Source organism: Apodemus sylvaticus, chromosome 10 (assembly GCF_947179515.1).
Source record: "Apodemus sylvaticus chromosome 10, mApoSyl1.1, whole genome shotgun sequence".
Taxonomy (NCBI): Eukaryota; Metazoa; Chordata; class Mammalia; order Rodentia; family Muridae; genus Apodemus; species Apodemus sylvaticus.
The window spans coordinates 110,020,635-110,042,892 of record NC_067481.1 but is presented as its reverse complement, the minus strand read 5'-3'; the positions used below and the strand labels follow the sequence as shown (position 1 = coordinate 110,042,892).

The following is a 22,258-nucleotide window of genomic DNA, read 5'->3' as shown; positions in this document are numbered from 1 at the left end:
GGGGCTTATGGGACTTTCAGGTAGTGGGGGGCTAGAAAAGGGGAAATCATTTGAAATGTAAATAAAAATATATCGAATAAAAAAAAGATTTTTCTATCAAAAAAAAAAAAGAAGAAGAAGAAGAACGGAGGAGTGGCCCCTTGTTCTCGAAAGACTCAGTGAAGCAGTATAGAACAAAATCAGAACAGGGAAGTGGGAAGGGTTGGGTGGGAAAACAGGGGGAGGGAGGGGGACTGATGGGACTTTCGGGGAGTGGGGGTCCAGAAAAGGGGAAATCATTTGAAATGTAAATAAATATATCAATAAATTAAAAAAAAAGAAGAAAAGAAAGAAAAACAAAAGAGTTAAATAGATTCCTTTGTGTAAATGAACCACATATTGTTTCCATTCTGCTATCTGGGACATCTTGGTTGTTTCCAGCTTCTGGCTATCACAAACAAGGCTGCTATGAACATAGTGGAAGACATAACCCTATGCAACAGTGAGGCATCTTTTGTGTATATTCACAAGAGTGGTATTGTAGGGTCTTCAGGTAGATCTACTTATGCTTTTCTGAAGTCTCCAGAATGATTTCCAGAATGGTTGTACCACTTTGCAATCCCAAAGGCAATGGATGAGTGTTCCTCTTTCTGCACATTCTTGCCAACATTTGTAGTTAGCTGAAGTTTTCATCTTAGATATTCTGATTGGTGTAAGGGAGAATCTCAGGGATATTTTGATTTGCCACTCTCTGATCACTAAGGACTTTGAAAATTCTTTTTTTCTTAAAATTGTATTTCCCTCTAATTTATTATGTGTGATAATTAATGCTGATCATTATTGGAATTTTATTTATAACTTTCTCTGAGAAAGCATTCTGGGCATGACTCTGAGGATATATTTAATGTTATTAGATTCTGTCTATACTTAAGTAACTGAAATGGTCAAAGTAACAGTACAAATGGGATCTACTATTCCTGTCATAGTTCCTGGTATGTATAAAAGGACAGAGCTTACTGAATATGAGGATTCATTTTCCTCTGCTTCTCAACTAGGTGAACAATTTCACTACCTATAAACTCCTGACATCAGAACTACTGTATGATGATAACTTGAGCCTTCAAATAATGAGCTATTTTTTCTAATGTAAATAATTTTCTAGAGTTCCTTTTCACAGAAATAGGATAATATTATTTTTTAAAAAGTGTTGCTACAATGCACAGGAGTGAGTTTGATTTTATTGTATTAATAAATTTTGACTCAGTCATGGAGAGTGCTTTTATAGTTAATATTTTTTATTGAATATATTCTTCATTTACATTTCAAATGCTAAAACCTTTGCTGGTATACCACCCCCAAACCCTCCTCCCACATCCTGGCTCCAATTATATATCCCTCCACATGACCTACTCCCATCCACCCCCACCCCCCACTGATTTCACTACACTGGGGCATCTACTGAGCCTTCACAGAACCGAGGGCCTCTCTTCCCACTAATTCACGACAAGGAACTCCTCTGACATATTTTGGCTGGAACCATGTGTATCCCTTAGTTGTTGGTTCAGAATATGGGGAGAGTTTTATGTTAAGAATCTGGAAGAATTTGGTCAAATAACTTTCATTTATTGAGCAGTACTTAGAGTGACATTCTTTTGTAGTTTGGAAGAAAAAATTTATTAAGTGATTCTAGAGGACCTGTCACATGAAATCAGGTGCCTGATTAACAGAAGTGGAAGGGAGTACTGTAAATGCAATCTTCCAAATACTGTGTAGAATCAAGAGTCAGGCACACTGAAGTCCAAGCAATAACATAACTTAATAACATTCATTAAAATAGATAAGAATATGTAATACATAACATAAAATAATTACAGTGAGTGAAACTATTTGTAACAATGAAGTTAAATAAAAAACTGAAATTGTTTCTTGTAATAATCTCTTCTGCTATGGTTAAGTGGGAACTAGAACGGAATGTTGAAATAGCATGACCGGCACCTTCTTCAGTCATTAAGAAGTTTCCATTGTGGAAAGTTGTATGTTGATGTTGTTTCATTGTCCTCTGCTAAAGGAAATATAAAAATGTCATAGTTAAACATTCTCAGTTATAGATTCACCCCACTTCAAATAAGACTAAGTTATCAGTATATCTTCTGAACTCTACACAAAGAATTACTTGAGTTAACACTATATCTGATTTTGAAAGCATTGCCTATTAAGATTCTTCACATACATTTTGTAGTAAATCTGTTGCAACTTAATATATATACCAAATGCTACTTATTTGGCAAGATTATCTCTCAAACATCATTTTTTGTATAAGATAGCACAGCTTGTTGGCACATAGTTTAAGCTTATAGTTTAAACTCATGTTGAATGGATTTGTAAATAAAATAATTGATTTAAAGCAAACTTTTTAAAAATAATTTCATATCCAGAATATCATACAAGAATTATATACCATGGAAAGAAAGGAAAGAAATGTAGCACATAATATTCTGGAATTCATACAGGGTCTAAAAAATTCCTTTGTTGTACCTACATGTTTGTAAGTTTGTACATATGTGTGTCTGTATGTATACCTATGTATATATTCATATAATCATACACAAGTTAAATGTTGTTTAAAACACTTTTCCAATACTTTAGTATCATGATATGCTCTAATGCTGCTCTGTTATTTTCAAATTTATGAAATCAGGAAATGATGGCATCCTTCCATCTATTTGGTAACTTATTCAAATTCTCTTAACCTGTAGGGACTTCTGCATGAGGAGCAGTAGATGAAATCTTTAATTCTGCAGTATTAGCATTTAAGGTTTCCCACTGTGACCATCTATGGATTTTTTTTTATAACAGCTGACTTATCAGCAGTATTTACTGACATCTTTAAGTCATTTGACTTCTTTTTATTATTGTCACAAATGATATGGTCCTCATCTCCAAATATATCAACATAGTTGTCAATCATGATTTGTAAATAGACATCTGTAATACCACAAGGTATAAACAAGATCCTCTATTATTTCACATAGTTTACCAAATTGAAATCAATAAAAAATTGAAATCCAAAATCGTGAGGAAAATAGCAGTTAGTCCAAACAGATATGAACCTGTGAAGTATCTGTCTGTTCAAACATATTGCAAAGAATTGGGGATCTATTAAGCAATGTAATGATTAAGAACTGATATGATGCTAGACTAACTGAATAAAACAAATTAATGACCTCACAGGTTTCTTGAATTGGTGATACTTTGCAGGGTGTGTGAGGAGGTGGAGTTTTCTTTTGATGGTTTGAATGGGATGACTGACTAATTCCAGAAATCATAATTTATGACACCATCTTTGTGAAAACTTTTGGGTGGATTAAGTGGCTTGGCTTCCCCATAGGAGGTTTGTCATTGGTTAGAATTTAAGGTGACAGAAGTCAGGTGCGATTTGCAGTGTCCTTTCTGTGCTTTGTGTTTGCTGCCTGAGTTGAGAGCTACCAGCGCTCTGCCTCCTGTTGGTTGTCCTACCTTCCTGCAGCTATGCTTCTCTGTCATGACTTTGAAGGACTGTAATCTGTCTGGATAGCTAATTCCCAAGTAAGTATTTACTTCTGTAAGTTGTTTTAGTCCAGCTGTTTTATTAAAGCAATAGGAAAATTACTAAGGGAAGAAGGTGGTGAGAAGAGGGATCTTAGGTGAAATAAACTGCCTCCAGATTGGGAAGTCTATGGGATATTGGCTTGATTAACAACTGAATTATTAGGGCAGAGATCTCCAGGATGGTGCCACCCTGGAGCTATTATTGAGACAGAGAGATATGTGGTGCAGGACAGGAGGCTGCACTCCTACACAGCTCCTGCTACATTCCTTGTGTCCAGGTTCCTGCCCTGCTTCAGTGTAGTCCCTGACATTTCTCAGTGGTTAACTGGTAACTGGATGTATACCATGAAGTGTAACCTGTCCTCTAGAAGTTGATTTCATCACTGTTTTATCATAGCAAGTGTAGCAAATTAAGTCACTTTCTAAATTGAACAAGGTATTCCCTGGGCTTTCCTATTCCATTTGGTTTTTTTTGGTTTTTTGGAGATGGAGTTTCTCTGTATAGCCCTGGCTGTCCTGGAACTCACAATGTAGACCAGGCTGGCCTGGAACTCAGAAATCCACCTGCCTCTGCCTCCCAAGTGCTGGGATTAAAGGCGTGTGTCACCACTGCCTGGCAACATGTAATTCTTATAGGTCTGCTTTTATATGTTACTTGGCCTTTTCCCCCTTGCAGCTTTTAATATACTTTCTTTGTCCTCAATATTCAGTGTCTTAGGTAATGTATGCCAAGGGAACAAAGCAACAAGTTGGAGAACCAGGGAGATTAATATAGGAAGACAGATGGTATCCACTGGAGTCCGGGACCGGGGAACAAGAGGCTGTAGTCAGTGTGCTATAGCAACGCTGGATGTGAGACTCAGCGATTTGATTTGCAGGAGCGGAAGGTGAGGTCAACATCTGCAGTTAGTTCACCTGCTTTCCTGCTTAGAATGTGTATTAGTGTTTTCTCTCTCTCTCTCTCTCTCTCTCTCTCTCTCTCTCTCTCTCTCTCTCTCTCTCTCTCGCTCGCTCGCGTGTGTGTGTGTGTGTGTGTGTGTGTGTGTGTGTGTGTTTCATTTGTTTTTGTTTGTTTGTTTGGTTTTTAAGACAGGATTTTTCTACTGCTTTCAAAAAACCAATTGAATGAGATATCTGGGGTCTGAGAAAGGACCACCTATTCTCTTGAATATTTTGTACAGAAACCAAGAATTTAACTAAAGCTTGGGAGGAGCCCTGTTACCCTCCACCCCCAGGGTTTCTTTGGGTACCTAAGGATATGCTTGAATTCACTTTATTGATCTTAAACTCAGAGATCTGCCTGCCTCAGTCTCCCAAGTGCTGGGATTAGAGGTATGTGCCAGCATGCAAAGGTAGTGGCCTGAATAATTTTAAGAAGGACTGTGTATTCTCTCTGGGCTAAGGCAGGTTTTGATATGCATGCTGTGCAGACAGTTGCAGGGAGTCATGAAGTCAGTCCGGGCTAGCTGCACTGAAATACATGTGTCATAGGAGTTTCAAGTTGCAGTCCTTGGCTCCTCTGAAGTGGAAAATTAAGGGTTCCCTGGAAAGTCCATTGTATTGGATGGCGTTTTGCTGGGGCAAAGGCATGAAGAAGTGTTTTCCTGGAGTGGACACAGGGGAAAGACTAAGGCTCCCTCGTGAAGGGACATTAAGCTAAAGCAGACACAGGTCAAAGGATTCTCTGCTAAAGACAAGCACACGTTAGTCTGCTTTACACCGTGTAACTGAGCTGCACTTGTTGGGATTCCATGGAGGGAAAGGCACCAAGGGACTTCTGGGGGCGTGCTGCAGTTTCTTGCTGCTTCGATGGACTTGGGCTGAGCAGCAGCCTGATTTCAGCTGAGTCAGACACACGCTGAGGTGAGACAACACACGCTGAGACAAGACACATGAAGGACATGTGAGGAGGCTGCCCTTGGTTTGCTTACAGAGCTAGATGCGCGATGCCTGTAGGTCTTGCATCTTTGCTGATCTTCGATTCCCTGAGAGAGGCACAGCAGAGACCTTCCCTGGCTTACCTCAGGGTCCCTCCTGCTGACTCAAGCTGAGGCTGAGGCATGGCTGACTCTGCTAGGTAGTGCTGCGGACACTGGTTCATATTTGCTATCATGTCTCTATCAAACCGGACTGCTGATGTATCTGTGAGGTGTTTGGGAGTGGATTGAGCTACTGCTGCTGACCTGTGAACTGAACTGCTGATTTTCAGACAACACAGATGGGAGGTACTCCAAAGAACTATGTCTAATCAGGTCCATGTCCCCAATATTGTTTCCTTCCCATCACCTCTGGTAGGTGATGGGGTTAAAGGAAGGTTAAAGCATTTAAGAACCATCATTAAAAATAGGTTTTTAAAAAATTAAAGTTACACTCCTGCTTTCTAGTTACTGAGAAACATGCCTGGCTGTTCTGGAACTCACTGGGGAGACCACAGTGGCTTAAAACTGACAGAGATATGCCTGTCTTTGCCTCCTGAGTACTGGGATTAAAGGCATGGACCACCACCCCACCCAGTCAACAGTTCTTAGGAAGCTTTACTCATACCTGTCATGGTGCTGAGCCTGTGTCTTTTGTCCTTTTGACAGTGACCTTTGCCTTACAGCCTTTGTAGTTTTATGAGGTCCCATTTGTCAATTCTTGATTTTAGAGCATAAGCCTTACATGTTAATGTTTGATAAACTTTTACATAAACTCAGTAAACAGTTGTATTACAAAACTTCTGCTTCTTACCCCAGATAGAGAGCCCAAAACAGACCAAAGTATGTATACCACACAAGTACAGTTAATAAAACAGTGAGTTTTATTGGAGTTATTTACAGAAATACTGGTGAGAGCTTACTCACAGAAGAACAAATGATTCAAAAACTGTTGCACCATCAAAGCCCACCCCAGGACTGGCAAGAGCATGAAAATTTTGGGAACCCGAAACACTCCTTTCAGGCAGCTCAACATATTGGACAGAGAGCGCTTCCCAAGGGACGCAGTTGATCCACATCTATTTCACATAGCTGGGTTGGGTTTTGAGTCTTTGCAGCTTGGCTTGTTTGAGAGTGATTCACACAGCTGCTTGCCTTGTTTACTCTTTGGAAGAAAGAGCCTAGAAAATCTGGTTACTTTCAGGGACTCTTGATGCTAGTTGGAGTTGTTTCTCTTCCTGCTGAAAAAGAGAGTTCCTGTGGACTAGAAAGCTTCAGTCTCAGAGGAAACTGTTACAGAGTAACAGTGCAAAGCTAGAAGGAGGGTTATCTGAGGTATCTTGTGAGACAGTGCTTTAGAAAGGGTGGACACAACTTAAGTTAGTAATCTAAATAACAAGTACAAAGAACACACGGCCATGGTGATTCGAAGAAAAGGTTCCTCTTACATAACCATGCATGCCACAGATAGATGGGTTGAAATCAATCCTGAGAGTAATGATTTCACAGTTATCACTGTCCATTTTCTTTTAAGATATTTTCTCCAGATTTATTAGTCCTTTTGAAATGTGTAAATGAAATACATAGTCTTTCTATTGGTCCCTATACTCAGTGGAACATCATTTAAAAAATAAACTAATTTTTTTCATATACACAGATTATTTTAACAACTGTTATTGGCAATATTTTCAAACTGGAGGCTGCCATAAGTCCTACGTAGGTATGAGCATACCTACAAATAATATGCAGTAAAATTGATCACTAAATGAACCTCCAATAATGATTATTGGAAAAAAATCCAAAAGTCCAAATACAGCTTATTCCCCTCAATATACAATATTCACAGAAAGAAACCACAACAGAAATGGAAAATGGGTTGATAATGGGATGAAATGGGTTGAAAATGGATGTATCTGACTCTTGGTTAGGAGGTGTGAACTAGTTTTAAGACAGTAATCTACCACTGATTAAATACTTATTTTGAGGTATATGTGATGCCAATAGCACCTTTTCTGCTATATTAATTTCTGCTAAATTATGCCTCCTTCAAGGGAGGATGTGTGTGTCATCAAACCACAAGTTTCTATATGCTTCAAATCTACCTAAAAATAAATTTAGTAAATCTAATGGAGTTTTGAATAAATAATATCTAATGTAAAGATTTAGAGAACTTGGTAGTTTCAAGTACTCTTACAATGTACTTGGGATTTAAAGAGTTTCTACCAAATTCAGCTGTAGATGAGGGTATTGTGAGGTTTTGGAAATTCATATTTTCCTAACATCTCAACCATAACATACCCCCTATAGAAGCGGTAAACACCCTGCCTGGACAGCTTTCTTACACCAGAGTGAGAAGGTTAGTCTCTGCAGCAAGCACTCCTTCATCTTCTCCTCTGCTGTGCTCCAGCGAAGATCAGTGCAGTCCCCTGGCGCCTTTTACTTGTGGATCTCTGCTGACACTACTTGCCTAAAGTCTGTACTTCTAGCTCCCTGTCTGCTCCGTCCATCCACCCCTGCGTTCTCCTGTCTCTCTCATTCTGAGGGCCACACAGAACTAAGGAAGTCATGACAGCCTTTACCCCTGAGTGCTTTGCTATCCATACCCCGTTCTCCCACAGTTATCTCAGCAATGTCTATGCACAGGAGTCCTGAGTCCTGCATTGCTTTTGTCAGGTTTACAGTTTCAAACAGCAGGGAACCAATAAAATGTACTCAGTTAGGTGTCCCTAATTCTTCCTCATGATTAGATTCAAACTATGAATTTTTATAGAAATATTAGGTCTCATGTCAGAAGGTGCATGATAATGAATTTTTCTGTTGGTGGTGACATTAACCTTATCTATTTTGAAATGCTGACTCTCAGGTTGCTCCTAGCAAAGTAACAACTTTTCTATTTGTAACTAGTAAGCATCTTGTGGAGAAGTGCCTATGACTACAAACATCTTCCAGCAAACCACAGATTTCCACAAACGTAAGGGTCAAAGAATTATTCCATAATGGTATTTTTATATATCTATTGTCTTGCCTTTTACTTTAATTTAAAATCTTTAATTTTCTTTTCTTTTTTTTCTACAAGGTCTCACCCTATAGCCCAGGCTAACCTAAAAATATGTGTAGTATAGCTGAAACACTTGTGAATGCAAGAATGTAGAACACAACTACTATTCAATATAAAAATATGACTTATCTAATGATTTTGGTCAGAGTTTAATAGCCAAAATATTACTATAAAATTGTTGTCTGTGGGGTGTGTGTGTGTGTGTGTACTGAGAGGCCAGAAAGTAATATGAGATCCCTCAGAGCTGGAGTTCCAGGCATTTTCAAGATACCCAGCTTGTTACCTGGTGCTAGAATCAGAATTCTAGTTGTCATGGTAGATTAGTAAGCCCTTTTAGCCAGTGAATTATCTTTGCAGCCCAATAAAAGTGTTACTACAGCAAAAGATGAGAAGCAGCGTAAATAGAAAAGAAAGAGGATAGGAAAATGACTTATATGAGATGTAATGCTGGATGAAATTTATTTCAGTAAATAGCCAAGGTAATGTAAGTGTACAGCTCATTCAGTATGTTTATCTGCTGTGCATATAATATTGAGTATAAAGCAGAGACAGGGCCACATCCAGTCTATTCTTGTTATATTTTTTAAGGTTGACAGTATATTTTAAAAATTAAACTATCAATGCATTCCTTCCCCATTATCCTTTCCTCCCTTCAGCTTCTACTATACCCACCTCAAAGGGACTAGTCTTCTTTAAATGTGATTAACACACACACACACACACACACACATACACACACACACAATTTAAATTTCTTTGGGTTTTGTTGTTGTTTGTGTATTTGCTGGTGCACACCTTTAATTGAAGCATTCAGGAGAAAGAGTCAGGTATATCTCATGTCAGTCAAGTTCACATACTGTAGTTTAAACTACTCAGGGCTACACAGTGAGACCCTGTTTCAAAACAAATACACACACACACACACAATTATTTAATATAACTTAGTTTATTTGTTTGTAGCATGTGGGACGGGAGAGGCACACATGAGGAATTAAGATGTCAAGTCGTAGGAGTCTGTTCCATCCAGCTACCTCGTGGGATCCAGGGCCAAACACAGTTACTCTGGCCTGCTTTGAAATGACCAAGGCTTGCTAGTCATAAAACACTTTTTTCTTGAAGAATTTCTTTTGTTTTTTCCATTTTTATTTAAGTTACAAGTAAGGTTTTTCTGTATAGAGAAAATTTCTTATAAGCATCTGCCACAGACTGACCCAGCCAGGGAGTCACGACAGAGGGAAAATCAGGGCTTTGGTATTCAGGAAGGCATTGGTGCAGCAAAATGACAGACAGACACACCAGAGAGAGGTTTGAATCTGCTGCAACTTTACTTTTTAGTCAGGCATATTTATAATACATTGAGGAACAGATCGAGGTTGGCACACTTCCAGAAACACTCAAAGAATTGCTAAACAAGGTACATTTCCATCTTAATTAGAACAGCAATTAGACATGACATGATGTCCACAGGAACTTTTACTCTGTGAACCGTGATCAAAACCAAACTATGATCATGAACCTCAGACATATAGTGTTTGATTCTAACTTGTGGTTACTTATTAAAGTTGTGTTAATAATCAACAGGAGAACTTGGGCCTTCAGACCATATTTTATGCTTAAAGCCTTCTTCTGTCATCAAAAGTCAAAATGCTTTAAATATATACATTACAAGAGCCCTCTATATTGCCTTGAATAGCAAACACCAATGTGGTCTGGCTCAAGCTAATCTATGTCTATAATCTCAAGAAAATTATAGGACCTTCTAACCTTCAATGTTTTTATCCATCTCTTACCTTTTTATCATAAGTACCTGTATAAAGCAATAGCTCATCAGTAGTCCTATACTTTTTCATATTTTTTTTCTTCCTGCCACAAACTATTCATCATTACCTTTGCTAAGGCTAGTGATAAAGACGGACCCTGTTGAAAAGCATTTCAAGACTTTCTTTCACTAAGCTTCAACATGAGTTCATTGAGTTTAGGACTGGAAGCAGTAGGCATAATCACCACATCCTCTTTTTCTTTCCACCGGAATACCAAGTTCTCCTTTATCAATTAACCAGCTTATAGGCTGGGATCGTGCTGTATAAAGAATTAAGAAGAGGAAGAAGAAAGACACAGTGCAGAACCCATAACCCAGGAAGCACAATATCCTTAGAGAACATCGAGGTCCTTTCTAAGGGCAGAGGTGGGCACACTGCCAGGGACCTCCAGGGAGCCTAGCCCTGAGGGGCATTTTTCTCCCGTCTGCCTTAATGACATACTGGCAAGTCACACAGATGACACTGGAGTTGGTGTGGCAAGCATCACCTGACAATAAAAAAACCTATGGCCAATGAGCTGAGGTAGGAAATTGGAGGTGGGGCACAGGCAGGAGAAGAGAGGATTCTGGGAAACAGTGAAAGAATAAAGAGAGATTCGAGAGACACACTGGGAATGATGCTGAAGGAAGACAGTAAGGAAGAAGCAGTCAGGGACAAAAGGAGTAGTAACTAACCAGCAGGTAGATGAATTCAGGATAAAGGGAGATTCGCCAGGGAACACTGTGGAGGCCCAAAGCATGAGATCTGAGCAGAGGTGAGGAGATGTACATAAACCAGCAGGTGGCTGAACTCAGGATAGAATAAAGAAGGTTAGCACCAGGCTTGGACACTCGAAGCTGAGGACCGGTAAGTAACTGTGTGGTAGAGAGAATAGTTTCATTGGGTTACATAAGTTATGAGTTAGTAAGGAAATGAACTAAAGCTTACAGCCTAGGAATCTATTAATAAATGATTAGTTTCAAAGTCATCATTGTGGGAGCAGGGGCTAGGAGGGAAAATTGAATTTTTTAATCATTTCTGTATTGTTAAATTTCAAAACTGTTGGAGGAGCTGACAAGATGGTTCAGCTGGTAAATTAGGCATTTCTCACCAAGTCTGATGACTTGGATTTAGTCCTGGCAGGGATTAAAGTAATCTAAAATTTTCTAAACCCCTCCCCCCAAAAGAATAGATTGCATTGGATTTGAGGTATGCAGTCTCAGAATTGATTGTTTTTTATACCCTTGTGGCTCTGGGCCGATCTCTATCACCCCAAACCATTAAGATGCCCCTTTTGTCTAACTAGTAGTTTAGCCTGCTTAGGGCTAAGAAGCAAAGAAGAGGGCCTCCTCTCTGCCTGTGCCTGGCCGATACCCACTCCTGGGCTGAAAGCTCTCTTGAGGCCCGTGAAATCAAGAATTGGGGTGTAGGGGTGGAGGGAGTAACTTCAGAGAGTTCTCAGAAAGTTCAGAGTTAGAGTGGCTCTGGAAGCTTAGCACCACCTTAGACCATTCTCTGATCTTCCCCTGACTCGCAGGATAATGACTGAGAAACCAAGTGGACTCAGAACAGGGGCTTGAGACCTATTATTGACTTCAGCTACCTCAGTTCCTGAAGGATCGCCCTGGGACAACTTTGCCTTGGGTGCAGATCACAGGGTCCAGGGACTTTGACCTCAGCCAAAAAGTGAAAGGGAGCTAAGAACAACCCTGGGAGGCCTGGGAACTTTCCTACCTCAGTCAGGAAGGGCAGGAAGGAGAGCCTGGTGCACATGCTGAAGCCTGCAAGGACCGGTCCTTCCCAGTCTTTGTGCCCTGCTGCTTTCCAGCCTGGCAGTGGGGTTGCCAATGTCAATGTGACCTTAGCCAGGGAGCTCTTAGGGCCTCTCTCTCCTCAGATTTACCCTTGGTCTGTGTCATCTCTGGAGGTCCCAGCTCAGTTGTAGCTACTCTGGACTCTTCTGCTCATATTGAGATTAGTGTTCATTCCTTGTTAACATGATATTTTTTCTTTTTTCTCTGGGGGGGGGGTTGTTTGTGTTTATGTGTGAGGAACTGTTGACTGGCTGTGCACAGGAATGGAACGCTGGTGCCCATAGACTGCAGCCTGCTCCATCTTCCCTAGCTGTGCCTGAGGCAGTTTGCTGGGGATCCTGGCTTCTGAGAGAACAGGTGTCTCCCCCCCCTCGCTCTACACTTGTTCCTGTTCTTTGACATAATTTTAGTGAAGCTGAAAGCACAGTTCAGTAATAGATTCCTAGCTACTTGTGTAGGAGTCTGCAGAGTTAGGACTTGTTTATTCTTGGCAGGAAGGCTACTCCTGTGGGCTGGGAAAAGAATACAATGACACATTCTTCTGGTAGTCTCTCAAGGCCTGCTTAAGCACTGCAAAAGCATCCTAGAAAATCTTCTGAGAGTGTTTAAGTATAAAATGGACCTAAAACATAATGAAATTTGCCTTACTTTTATCAGAGTTTGGGGACAAAGCACAAAATAAAACTTAGGGAGAATCCACTTGAGTGCTGGGAGCTCTGTAGCAGCATGGGAGCGAGGGACCACAGCAGGTGGGGTGGCTTGGGGTTCAGGTACAGGTGTGAGGCCACATGATTTCCCCATTGCTCACCCCCCATTGCTCACCCCAGTAAAGTTCTGCTCTCATCCCACAGATTTACAAAGAGGAGCACTCCCATTTGTCCTGGAGCCTGGAGGATGGGGAGCATGCCCACATCTGGTGCTTCAGGATGCCACCACCAGCTATGAGCTTCACAGGAGTCCTTGCCTGCATGCTAACTTTACCCTGTGTAGTGGCGTCAGCCAGAGCTGCTGCCAAACCTCCTAACACAGAACTGTGGATTGTGAGTAGGATGGTAAGTGAGGGCTGACTCAAGGAACCTGCCAGTGGGTTTGGGTATGTGGGGCCATGGTGGCGGCCAACAGAACTTTGGGAACAGCAAATCCCATGGGTGAGGATGTATATTAGGTTGACCAGCAGCACTGATTTCCCCCTCTAATCCACAGACTGCTATGTGGCAGTTTATGAGGTGTCAGGAGCCTCAGAGCCTACTCAAGTGGTTCTCTGTGACTGTAGTCCCCGGGGCTCCTCAGCTGAAGGTTTCTACAGCTTCTTTGATCATTCAATTCCTAGATGAGAGACCTAAAAATTTCATATTAATAAAAAGGCTTAGTGAACACTAGAGCTGGGCAGATATCTACCCTCTCTGCTGTTATGTTGACCTCCCTGCCAATAATCCCACAATATGATTTGTCATATTCATCTAGGCTGCTCTTACTCCACCTGGCCAGCCCTCATGGCCATGTTTTCAAGATTCCTACCCCATGATCTCTTCTCTTCTCTCTACCTTCTTCTCTTTCCCCTTGTAGTATTGCCTCAGACCACAAAGATAATAGTATTGTTGTTCTTGCCTGAAGACAGACTCACTTACATTGTGAATGAATATACCATCCTATACTATCATAGCTGTTTTCTAAATGTTCTTGAATTTTAGCAGAATGGTTATTGGCCAAGGTAACTTCAGCCCACAATGCATGTTTTATTTCCCTATTGGTTGTCAACTTGTTCAGATGCCTCTATTAAAATATGAATTTCAGATTAAGTTTACTCAGCTTCTAGTGTAGTGTTTTGTCACTTAGAGGGTCATTAGGTAGCTCAGTACAATTTTTTTATTGACATCTTTCTGCATTTTTCTCATATACAGTCCCATTTGTACATGAGAATTGTGTATACCTCTTAACAAAACCCTTTACATCTTGTGAATTTTTGCACATGTTTCAAATTGAGCGTGGAGAATTCCTAAAACTTAAAACATAAAGCAAGAAGAAGGGGTAAAGATGATGTTTTAAAACCTCAACAGTGATCATAACTTTTTTTTAAAAAGTCCCTTGCCTTTTTTTGTATGTATAGGAGGCATCACATCTCTCCTGAAACTGTCAGAAAGGCGTGCTGACCATATCCTCTAAGCCAAGTCATTTTCCTCTACCACTAGATAGATACCTCAAATACACTCATTTATTTTCATGTTTTGAATCATCCACTTCCAGAGTTCCTAGTTACAAAACACTTAAGGAGTTAATAGCTGGCACTTCAATGGGCTATATTAGTCAATGAATTACTAGAAGAAAAAGGGTTTAAAAGAGCACCCTGTATCATCTTATGGTTCTGTGGGTTAGAAGTCCATACAGATGAGTGGGTCCTCGACTTAAGATCTGAAACCCAGTGCCAGTATGGGAGGGCTGGGGAGAAAGCCACTTCTAAATTGTTTCTGGTTGTAGACAGTGAGTGAACTTTTTCATGCAGCTATAGGGCAGAAGCCTTGTTGACTGTTGATCAGAGCTCACACTCAGCATGAAAAGCCTTCTCTCAAGGCCTTCTTTGCAGCTCATCATCTTCAAAGTCAGCAAGGGCACTCTAAATCAGTCCCAAGTTTCAAATTTCTCTGACCTCTCTCCATCTGTCACCAGCCATAAAGAACACTCTGCTTTTAGAGGAATGTAATGAGATTGAGCCCAATCACATGGCCTCTCTTTTGATTATCTCAACGTCAAGTCATTATTATTTTTAATCACATCTTCAAAAATTCCTTTAACAATAACATTATATGATCATGAGCTGAATATATGATAAAAATCCAAGACTTAATTAAACGTGACTCTCATCAGATAAAAATTTGTGGCACTGATTACCAGCTGGACATGTACAAAGCCAAAACTAGAAGAGAGACAACTCAGGGAGCAGCACATCTCAGCCTCAGCACTGTTGGCATATGTGTCCAGATGCTGGGATGGGTTCCTCCCCCAGAGGGTCCCTAACACTTGCTTATGGGATCCATTATCATTATTTTGACATTGTTTTTTAAAATAATATTTATTTATTTATTTTATGTGAGTACACTGTAGCTATCTTCAGACACACAAGAAGAGGGATCAGATTTCCTTATAGATGGTTGTGAGTCCCCATGTGGTTGCTGGGAATTGAACTCAGGACCTCTGGAAGAGCAGTCAGTGCTCTTAACCTCTGAGCCATCTCTCCAGCCCCTATTTTGAAATTATTTTCTTTTTTTAAAAGATTTATTTATTTTGTGTATGTGAGTACACTGTTGCTGTCTTCAGACACAGAGAAGAGGGCATCAGACCCCATTACCGATTATTGTGAGCCACCAGGTGGTTGCTGGGAAATGAACTCAGGAACTTTGGAAGAGCAGTCAGTTCTCTTAACCATTGAGCTATCTCTCCAGCCCCATATTTTGGAATTCTTAACACTCTGCTCACACAGCCATGTAAGAAAATACTTCTGTGTCAGAGATGAAAACAAGACTTGAAGGGATCAGTGAGCATCCCCTAAGGCCACTCAGCTCCATGGGAATGGAAATAAGGCTATGTGTCCATGGCCAACCATCCATGTCCCTAGAATCCTGCACGGGCTCCTGAACCTGCCATGTGGTGTGTCACCAGCTGGGTCACCAGAGTGCATCTCACAGTTCTGAAGGAGTCTGGAGCTGAAGTGTGAGGAGGGTCTTGTTCCCTTGGAGCATTGCAGAGCAACCTTCCCTTGCCTCCAGCATCTCCTTGTGGTTTCTGTCCAGCCTTCCCATACTCTGACGTGTAGATGTCTCACTCCAGTCTCTCTGCTCAAACATCCTATGGACACGTCTGAGTCTTCAAATGGCCTTAATGAGGACTCCAGTCATGGGGTTGGGACCTGTCCCAGCAGCACTGCACAACCTCATCTCAATTCCGTACATCTGCAAAGGAACTGCTTGCAAAGGAATCCACATGAGCATGAACTGGGGGGGGGGGGAGGGCACTATTTGATCCACTGCAATCATTGGGCCATACTGCCTCCTTCAAGGGATATGACTGCTCTGAGGAATTCTTTGGTCCAGGAAACCATGAAAAAAAAATCAGCTTTTGATATGGCATGACTGAAGATATATTACCATTTGGCTATTGATCAAGCCAGCTCATAAAAATGACAGTTGTCTTTTACCTGCTCAAACAGGAAGCAAAAATTCATCCTTAACTGATCTGTGCACCTTGCACATTCCATGCAAATATCTCTTTAGAACTAAATATTGTTAGTCAGGTTATATATTACAGAATGACATACCAAGAAGGCAGCTCTGATAAGTTCACCATCATGAACTGACCTGCTGCTCCAGCTCCTTGCCTGATCTTGACTCATACTGATGCTGTTTCCAGAGATTTGCACACTTCTCCTATCATTGCTCAACGTCTGTCCCAAAGCTTCTCTCCATTGAAGATGCCCACAGTTCAGTGCCATCAAAGGCCACAGTGTGGTAGTGGCTGTACTGGGGTGTCCTCAGACCACACAGATAGAACCAGAGTAGGGACGGCTCTACAGAGAAGCCCTCCCTGCCAGAAGCTTAGGCCTGACTCCTGGCAGGCTCCAAAAGCCCAGGCTGGCAATCCACTTGCCACTCTCCCAGCTCCAGCTCTCCCTGGGTAAAACCACCAAGAATCGACTCCTGAACCATGCTGCCCTCTTGTAGCCGCCAGGAGTCTACACACAGACAATCTGGGCAAGGAATAAGCCAGAGGCTTTAAAGTTTGTTTACTGCAACCTCAGACAGGGATGTCCAAGGAACACTTAGGAGAGGCACTTGTCCATGTACAAAGCAGCCCCCAGATACGCACGCACGCACAACACGATTTACTGCTTCAGGAAGCCTGTATTAGGACTTTGAGTCTCCTTTCTCTCTCCAGAAAAAATCACGAATCTTTCCTGCCACTGCAATCCCTGAGCCTCAGGTGCAGACACCAAAGGGCATTGGGAGGAGACCTAGGGCAGCAAGTCTCCAGCATCCCTGTCTGCTTTGTGCTCCTAGCTCACTGGGCGGGGACATATCAATTCATCTGTCCATCAAGTTCTTCCTCTGCAAAAACTGATCTAGCCCAAATTATCCTCCACTTCATTTTCCTGATTTATGGTTCAAAGTCTTGATCTTCTGCCTACCTCAAGTCCTCCCAGACATCCAGAAACAGAAACAACCAACATAGTATTAGACTCCTCACGGAGCCTGTGAAGGAGGTCGGTCACATCACCCACTTAATAATGTCCCGTGACCCTGCAGGAAAGGACAAGTTAGCTAACCCCACTGCAGGAGTAGAAACTGAGGCCAAAGAGGTTCTATGATATAGCAAGTCCATACAACCATAGGGCAGCAACAATAGGGTTTGCCCAGCAATGTTTGTGCTGGACTCTCCAGCTGTCTCCATGGGGGGACAATGATTGTCATCTCTCATGCTCATGGCTTTTCCCTACAGGACAGAGATGATACATCTACAAGCAAGAGACACAACAAGAGTAGGAAGAGGAAGGGGCCGCAGGCAGTGAAGACTACAGATTCACAGAGACAGCAAAACGGAGGCCCAGTAAAACCTAGGACTCCCCACCCAGGTATGCGACTCCCAATCTCAGCTGCCAACTCTAGCTAACCAGCTCTTTAGATTCCCCACCACACACCCTCTCTTGTATCTGAAGAGTGTTCTGATACCCTAAAGCTCTAAGAGAAGTTACCCAGCCCTCTCCTCCCCTGTCAATGTGGGAAAGCTAAGGGTGCCTGGAAAAAGGGTGGGACACAGCCTCCAGGAAGGCCAGTACTTTGGGAACAGATTGGGGAGAAACCAAAGCCTCCCACCAAAACCTCCCTCTCCATTAGAGGTCTGTCTGAGGCTTGGTTGTTCTGCAAACACTATCCTCATGAGCCTCCTGCCAGCCTTCCCTGCACTACCAGAGTAGTTCTCACCCATGGAACTAGAAGGGTGTGAAATAAAGCCTTGAAAACCTCCCTGACTTCATGTCCAGCCTCTTATTTTATTATTAATGTATCCATAGTAATATATTCACCTATGTGTGCCTGTATATCTAGGCACATAATTATATTTATTTATCCACAGCATACAGAAGGATATAGACAGTCACCTTAATATTCAAGTCAGACCGTATGAAATCAAGGTCCTTCTTAGACCCAGTTTTCCCATCTGTAAACAGGACTGGTGTACATTTAATTCACAGGGTTGGAGCAGTGTTCTGGGATACATTAAGTGTTGAATAAATGATAAACTATAATCATCTATATAGTCCTTCCTGTAATCAATTATCTAATACTTGATACTGTGATCAGTTACTGACCTCTCAGTAAGAGCTGCTCTTAGTAGCAGTGGTCATGTGTGGGTGGTTTCTCTTCACCAGGCTATGCCACGGGACACTGAGTTTTAACAGTACTCTCCTATGTTAGTTCCCATGTGTTACAGATAAGAAACTTGAGGCCCATGAGAGCAAAAGGATTTGTCCAGAGCTAGAGAGAAGCCTGGCTGGGAAGAGCAGTGGGAAACAGAAATGGCCCAAATCTCCAAGTCTAATGCTTGGAATTAGAATCCGGAGTTTTCAACCACCCTAAACCAGACGACCTTTTCTGGCTGTGCAAGCCAGGCAGAGGCAGCAGAGACAGGAGTTGAGGCCAGGCAGAAGGGCTCCCAGTCCTCGTGAGTGCCCCATTCCCCCAGCCATCCATGTAAATAGCTCAGCAGAGCCCTCTGAGTTTCTTTGAAATTGGAGTGGGCTGCAGGCTCCAAGGAGCCCTGGGGCTGCCAGCTTTCACAGGATTGCTCCCTCTGGGGACCCTGAATTTGTAAACATTGCCCCAGAGGGAGACACAGGAATGGAGGAGACTCTGCCTTTGGCAAAGTTCCCCCAAAGAGGAGGCAGGGTCATGCAGGAGGCCACATCCAGCACCTAGTTACCTAAGACTCCAGTTCTACTCTTGTTTAATGAATCTGTAAAATGGGAATAATCAGCCCTGCTTATACAACTCAAATAGTTCTTGAAAAACACCTGAGCAACTGCAAACTGGGACTTGTGATACAAATGCCCATGGGCAACTCTGGACTATGCATCCACTGCTGAAGGCATCATTTGAGTGACAGCGTGGCTCCTGGGGATATGACCAGCATTGAAATCTGTGATAGAGAAAGGAACCACTCCTGGGCCCACTCAGCCTGGTCCCATCTTATGTCCCATGTATCCATACCAGTTAACAAATGCCTTCAGCAAAGAACTGAGTAAAAAGTAGGAGAACAGATTCCAAAGTCACCTCTCCTGTCCAGTCCCCTCCAAATGCAATGTCTACCACTTGCAACAAGGGCAACATGTTGTTATGCTTATGCATGATTTAGCAATAAAAAATATATCTCACAAAACCCAAACACTTTTTTTATTAAATTACCATACACTTGGATATCTCTAATCCATACAGTAAATATTAAATCTCTCCTGTTGTAGGCAGCAAGAATAATTTGCAATAGATGTTCTAATTTTTCCCATACACAGTGGGAGCTGCCTCCCTCCAGCAAATGGAGGACACCTTAGCAAGGACATCTCTTCTAGGCCCGAGCCCAGGGCTGGGAATGAGGGTCATAGAGTCAGTTGACCAACCTCTAAGGAAAGGCTAAGGACCCTAAAAACAATCTAGAAGTCCACACATTTGGTCCAGGCAGTTAATGAAAAATTGTGTCCTGTGTCACAAATTCCGCCAAGTTCTGGTTGACCTGACATTTCTAGACCTGGGGAAGAAAGATTCTCACAGCCAGGGTGGACTCACCTGTGCCCTACTCTTAGTGGTATCACAGGGTCACAGGGTCATTCTAATTCCACAAGAGAGACCCTTAAAAGAGGCTAACTCTCCTGGGGTATGTTTCCTGGTTCTGAGAGGGCAGATGTCCAGGTTGGAAGGGACACTCTGACCCATGGCCTGAATTCATAGTGAGAGTTACAGGTTCGAAGTGTCTGCAGCCCTCCAGAACAACTCAAGAGAGGTGGGGGAAAGCCAGGATATAACTCACTGTATCCTGTACCTTTCTTATTCCTAGTCTGCCACTGTGTCCCCCCAAAGGCACATGAGCCCTGCAAGAGCCTCTCAATGGAGAACCTGAGATTGGGACTCCAGGTCACAGAGAAAATGTCACAACACTGCTAAGGGCCATAGGCAGAAAGGGCCAAGGATAATCATATACCATGTACTCAAGATTCATTTGGAGTTGGGGCCACCATCCTTTCCAGATGGTAAGGGTCAGCTGGCATGGTTGAGCAGGGCAGAGATTAGGGTTTCAATGCAGGCCACAGAGAGCAGCTGGAACTCTGAAGGACCCTAAGGAATCTTAGGCAGTGCATGAGTGCCATATTTCCTGAATGTGTTTAGAATTAATAATGTCAAAAATCAATAATATAAAATCAATTATTATATGTCATAGGTTATGATGTATTAATTAGAAAATAGATATTCTAACTTGTATAGAACTGTGAATTAACTGTATAGTTAATGACTCATATGTTTATTTGAAAATAATTAGAAGATTAAAGTGTTTTAACAGAAACCAATGAAAATGCTTGAAACAATGGATTGATTACTGATGCTGATTTCAAGTTTCCATAATGTAGATTATTTATTTACACAAGATATAATATCTCACTGATGTTTAGAATTGGTAAAATTCACTGAAAAGCATTTTCTTAAAAAAGCCTGAATATCAGGCGGATCAGTGGAATAGGATTGAAGATCTAGAAATGAACCCACACAGCTATGGCCACTTGATTCTCAACAAAGGGGCTGATAACATCCAATGGAAAAAAGATAGCCTTTTCAACAAATGGTGCTTGTTCAACTGGTGGTCAGCATGCAGAAGAATGTGAATTGATCCATCCTTCCCTCCTTGTAGTAAGCTCAACTCCAAATGGATCAAGGATCTCCACATAAAGCCAGACACTCTGAAACTAATAGAAAAGAAACTAGAGAAGACCCTTGAGGACATCAGTACAGGGGGAAAGTCCCTGAACAGAACACCAATAGCTTATGCTCTAAGATCAAAAATTGACAAATGGGACCTCATAAAATTACAAAGTTTCTGTAAGGCAAAGGACACCATCAAAAGGACAAATTGGCAACCAACCAATTGGGGAAAGATCTTCACCAACCCTATATCTGACAGAGGGCTAATATCCAATATATACAAAGAACTCAAGAAGTTAGACCCCATAAAACCAAATTTTAACCCAAAGAACTTTGGATAGCTGAGAAGCATCTTGGAAAATGCTCAACATCATTAGTATTAGAAAAATGCAAATCAAAACAACCCTGAGATTTCACCTCACACCAGTCAGAATGGCTAAGATTCAAAACTCAGGAGACAGCACATGTTGGCGAGGATGTGGAGAAAGAGAAACTCTCCTCCACTGCTGGTGTGGTTGCAAATTGGTACAAACTTCTGTAAATCAGTCTGGCAGTTGCTCAGAGAACTGGGCATGTCACCTGCTGAGGACCCTGCTATACCACTCCTGGGCATATACCCAGAGGATTCCCCAGCATGTAATAAGGACACATGTTCCACTATGTTCATAGCAGTCCTATTTATAATAGCCAGAAACTGGAAAGAACCCAGCTATCCCTCAACAGAGGAATGGATAAAAAAATGGAGTACTATTCAGTCATTAGAAACAATGAATTCATGAAATTCTTACACAAATGGATGGAGGTGGATAACAGCATACTAAGTGAGGTAACCCAGTCTCAAAAGATCAATCACAGTATGCACTCACAAATAAGTGGATATTAGCCTAGAAAATTGGAATACCCAAATATATAATCCACACACAAACGATGTCCAAGAAGAACAGAGGAGTGTCCCCTTGTTAAGAAAAGACTCAGTGTAGCAGTATAGGGCAATACCAGAACAGGGAAGTGGGAAAGTGTCGATGGGGGAGTAGGGGGAGGGAAGAGGGCTCATGGGACTTTCAGGGCGTTGGGATCCAGAAAAGGGGAAATCATTTGAAATGTAAAGAAAAAATATATCGGAAAGAAGCCTGAATATTGAGTATTGAAATATGAT

General features: G+C 41.7%; 1 protein-coding gene across 6 annotated transcripts in view; it reads right to left on the bottom strand.

Annotated features, from left to right (window-relative positions):
• Window positions 1-1,417: 1,417 nt before the first annotated feature.
• The window catches only part of LOC127695224 (eukaryotic translation initiation factor 5A-2-like), a 170,161-nt gene continuing 149,320 nt past the window's right edge, over window positions 1,418-22,258 (bottom strand). For all 6 annotated transcript variants that reach the window (XR_007979919.1, XR_007979920.1, XM_052197208.1 and 3 more), the window contains one exon: window positions 1,418-2,041. Coding sequence is in view for 4 of the 6 variants with exons in the window: in XM_052197208.1 (XP_052053168.1) it covers window positions 1,808-2,041 (234 nt within the window). In the remaining 2 variants the exon portion in view is untranslated. The remainder of the gene's footprint in view (window positions 2,042-22,258) is intronic.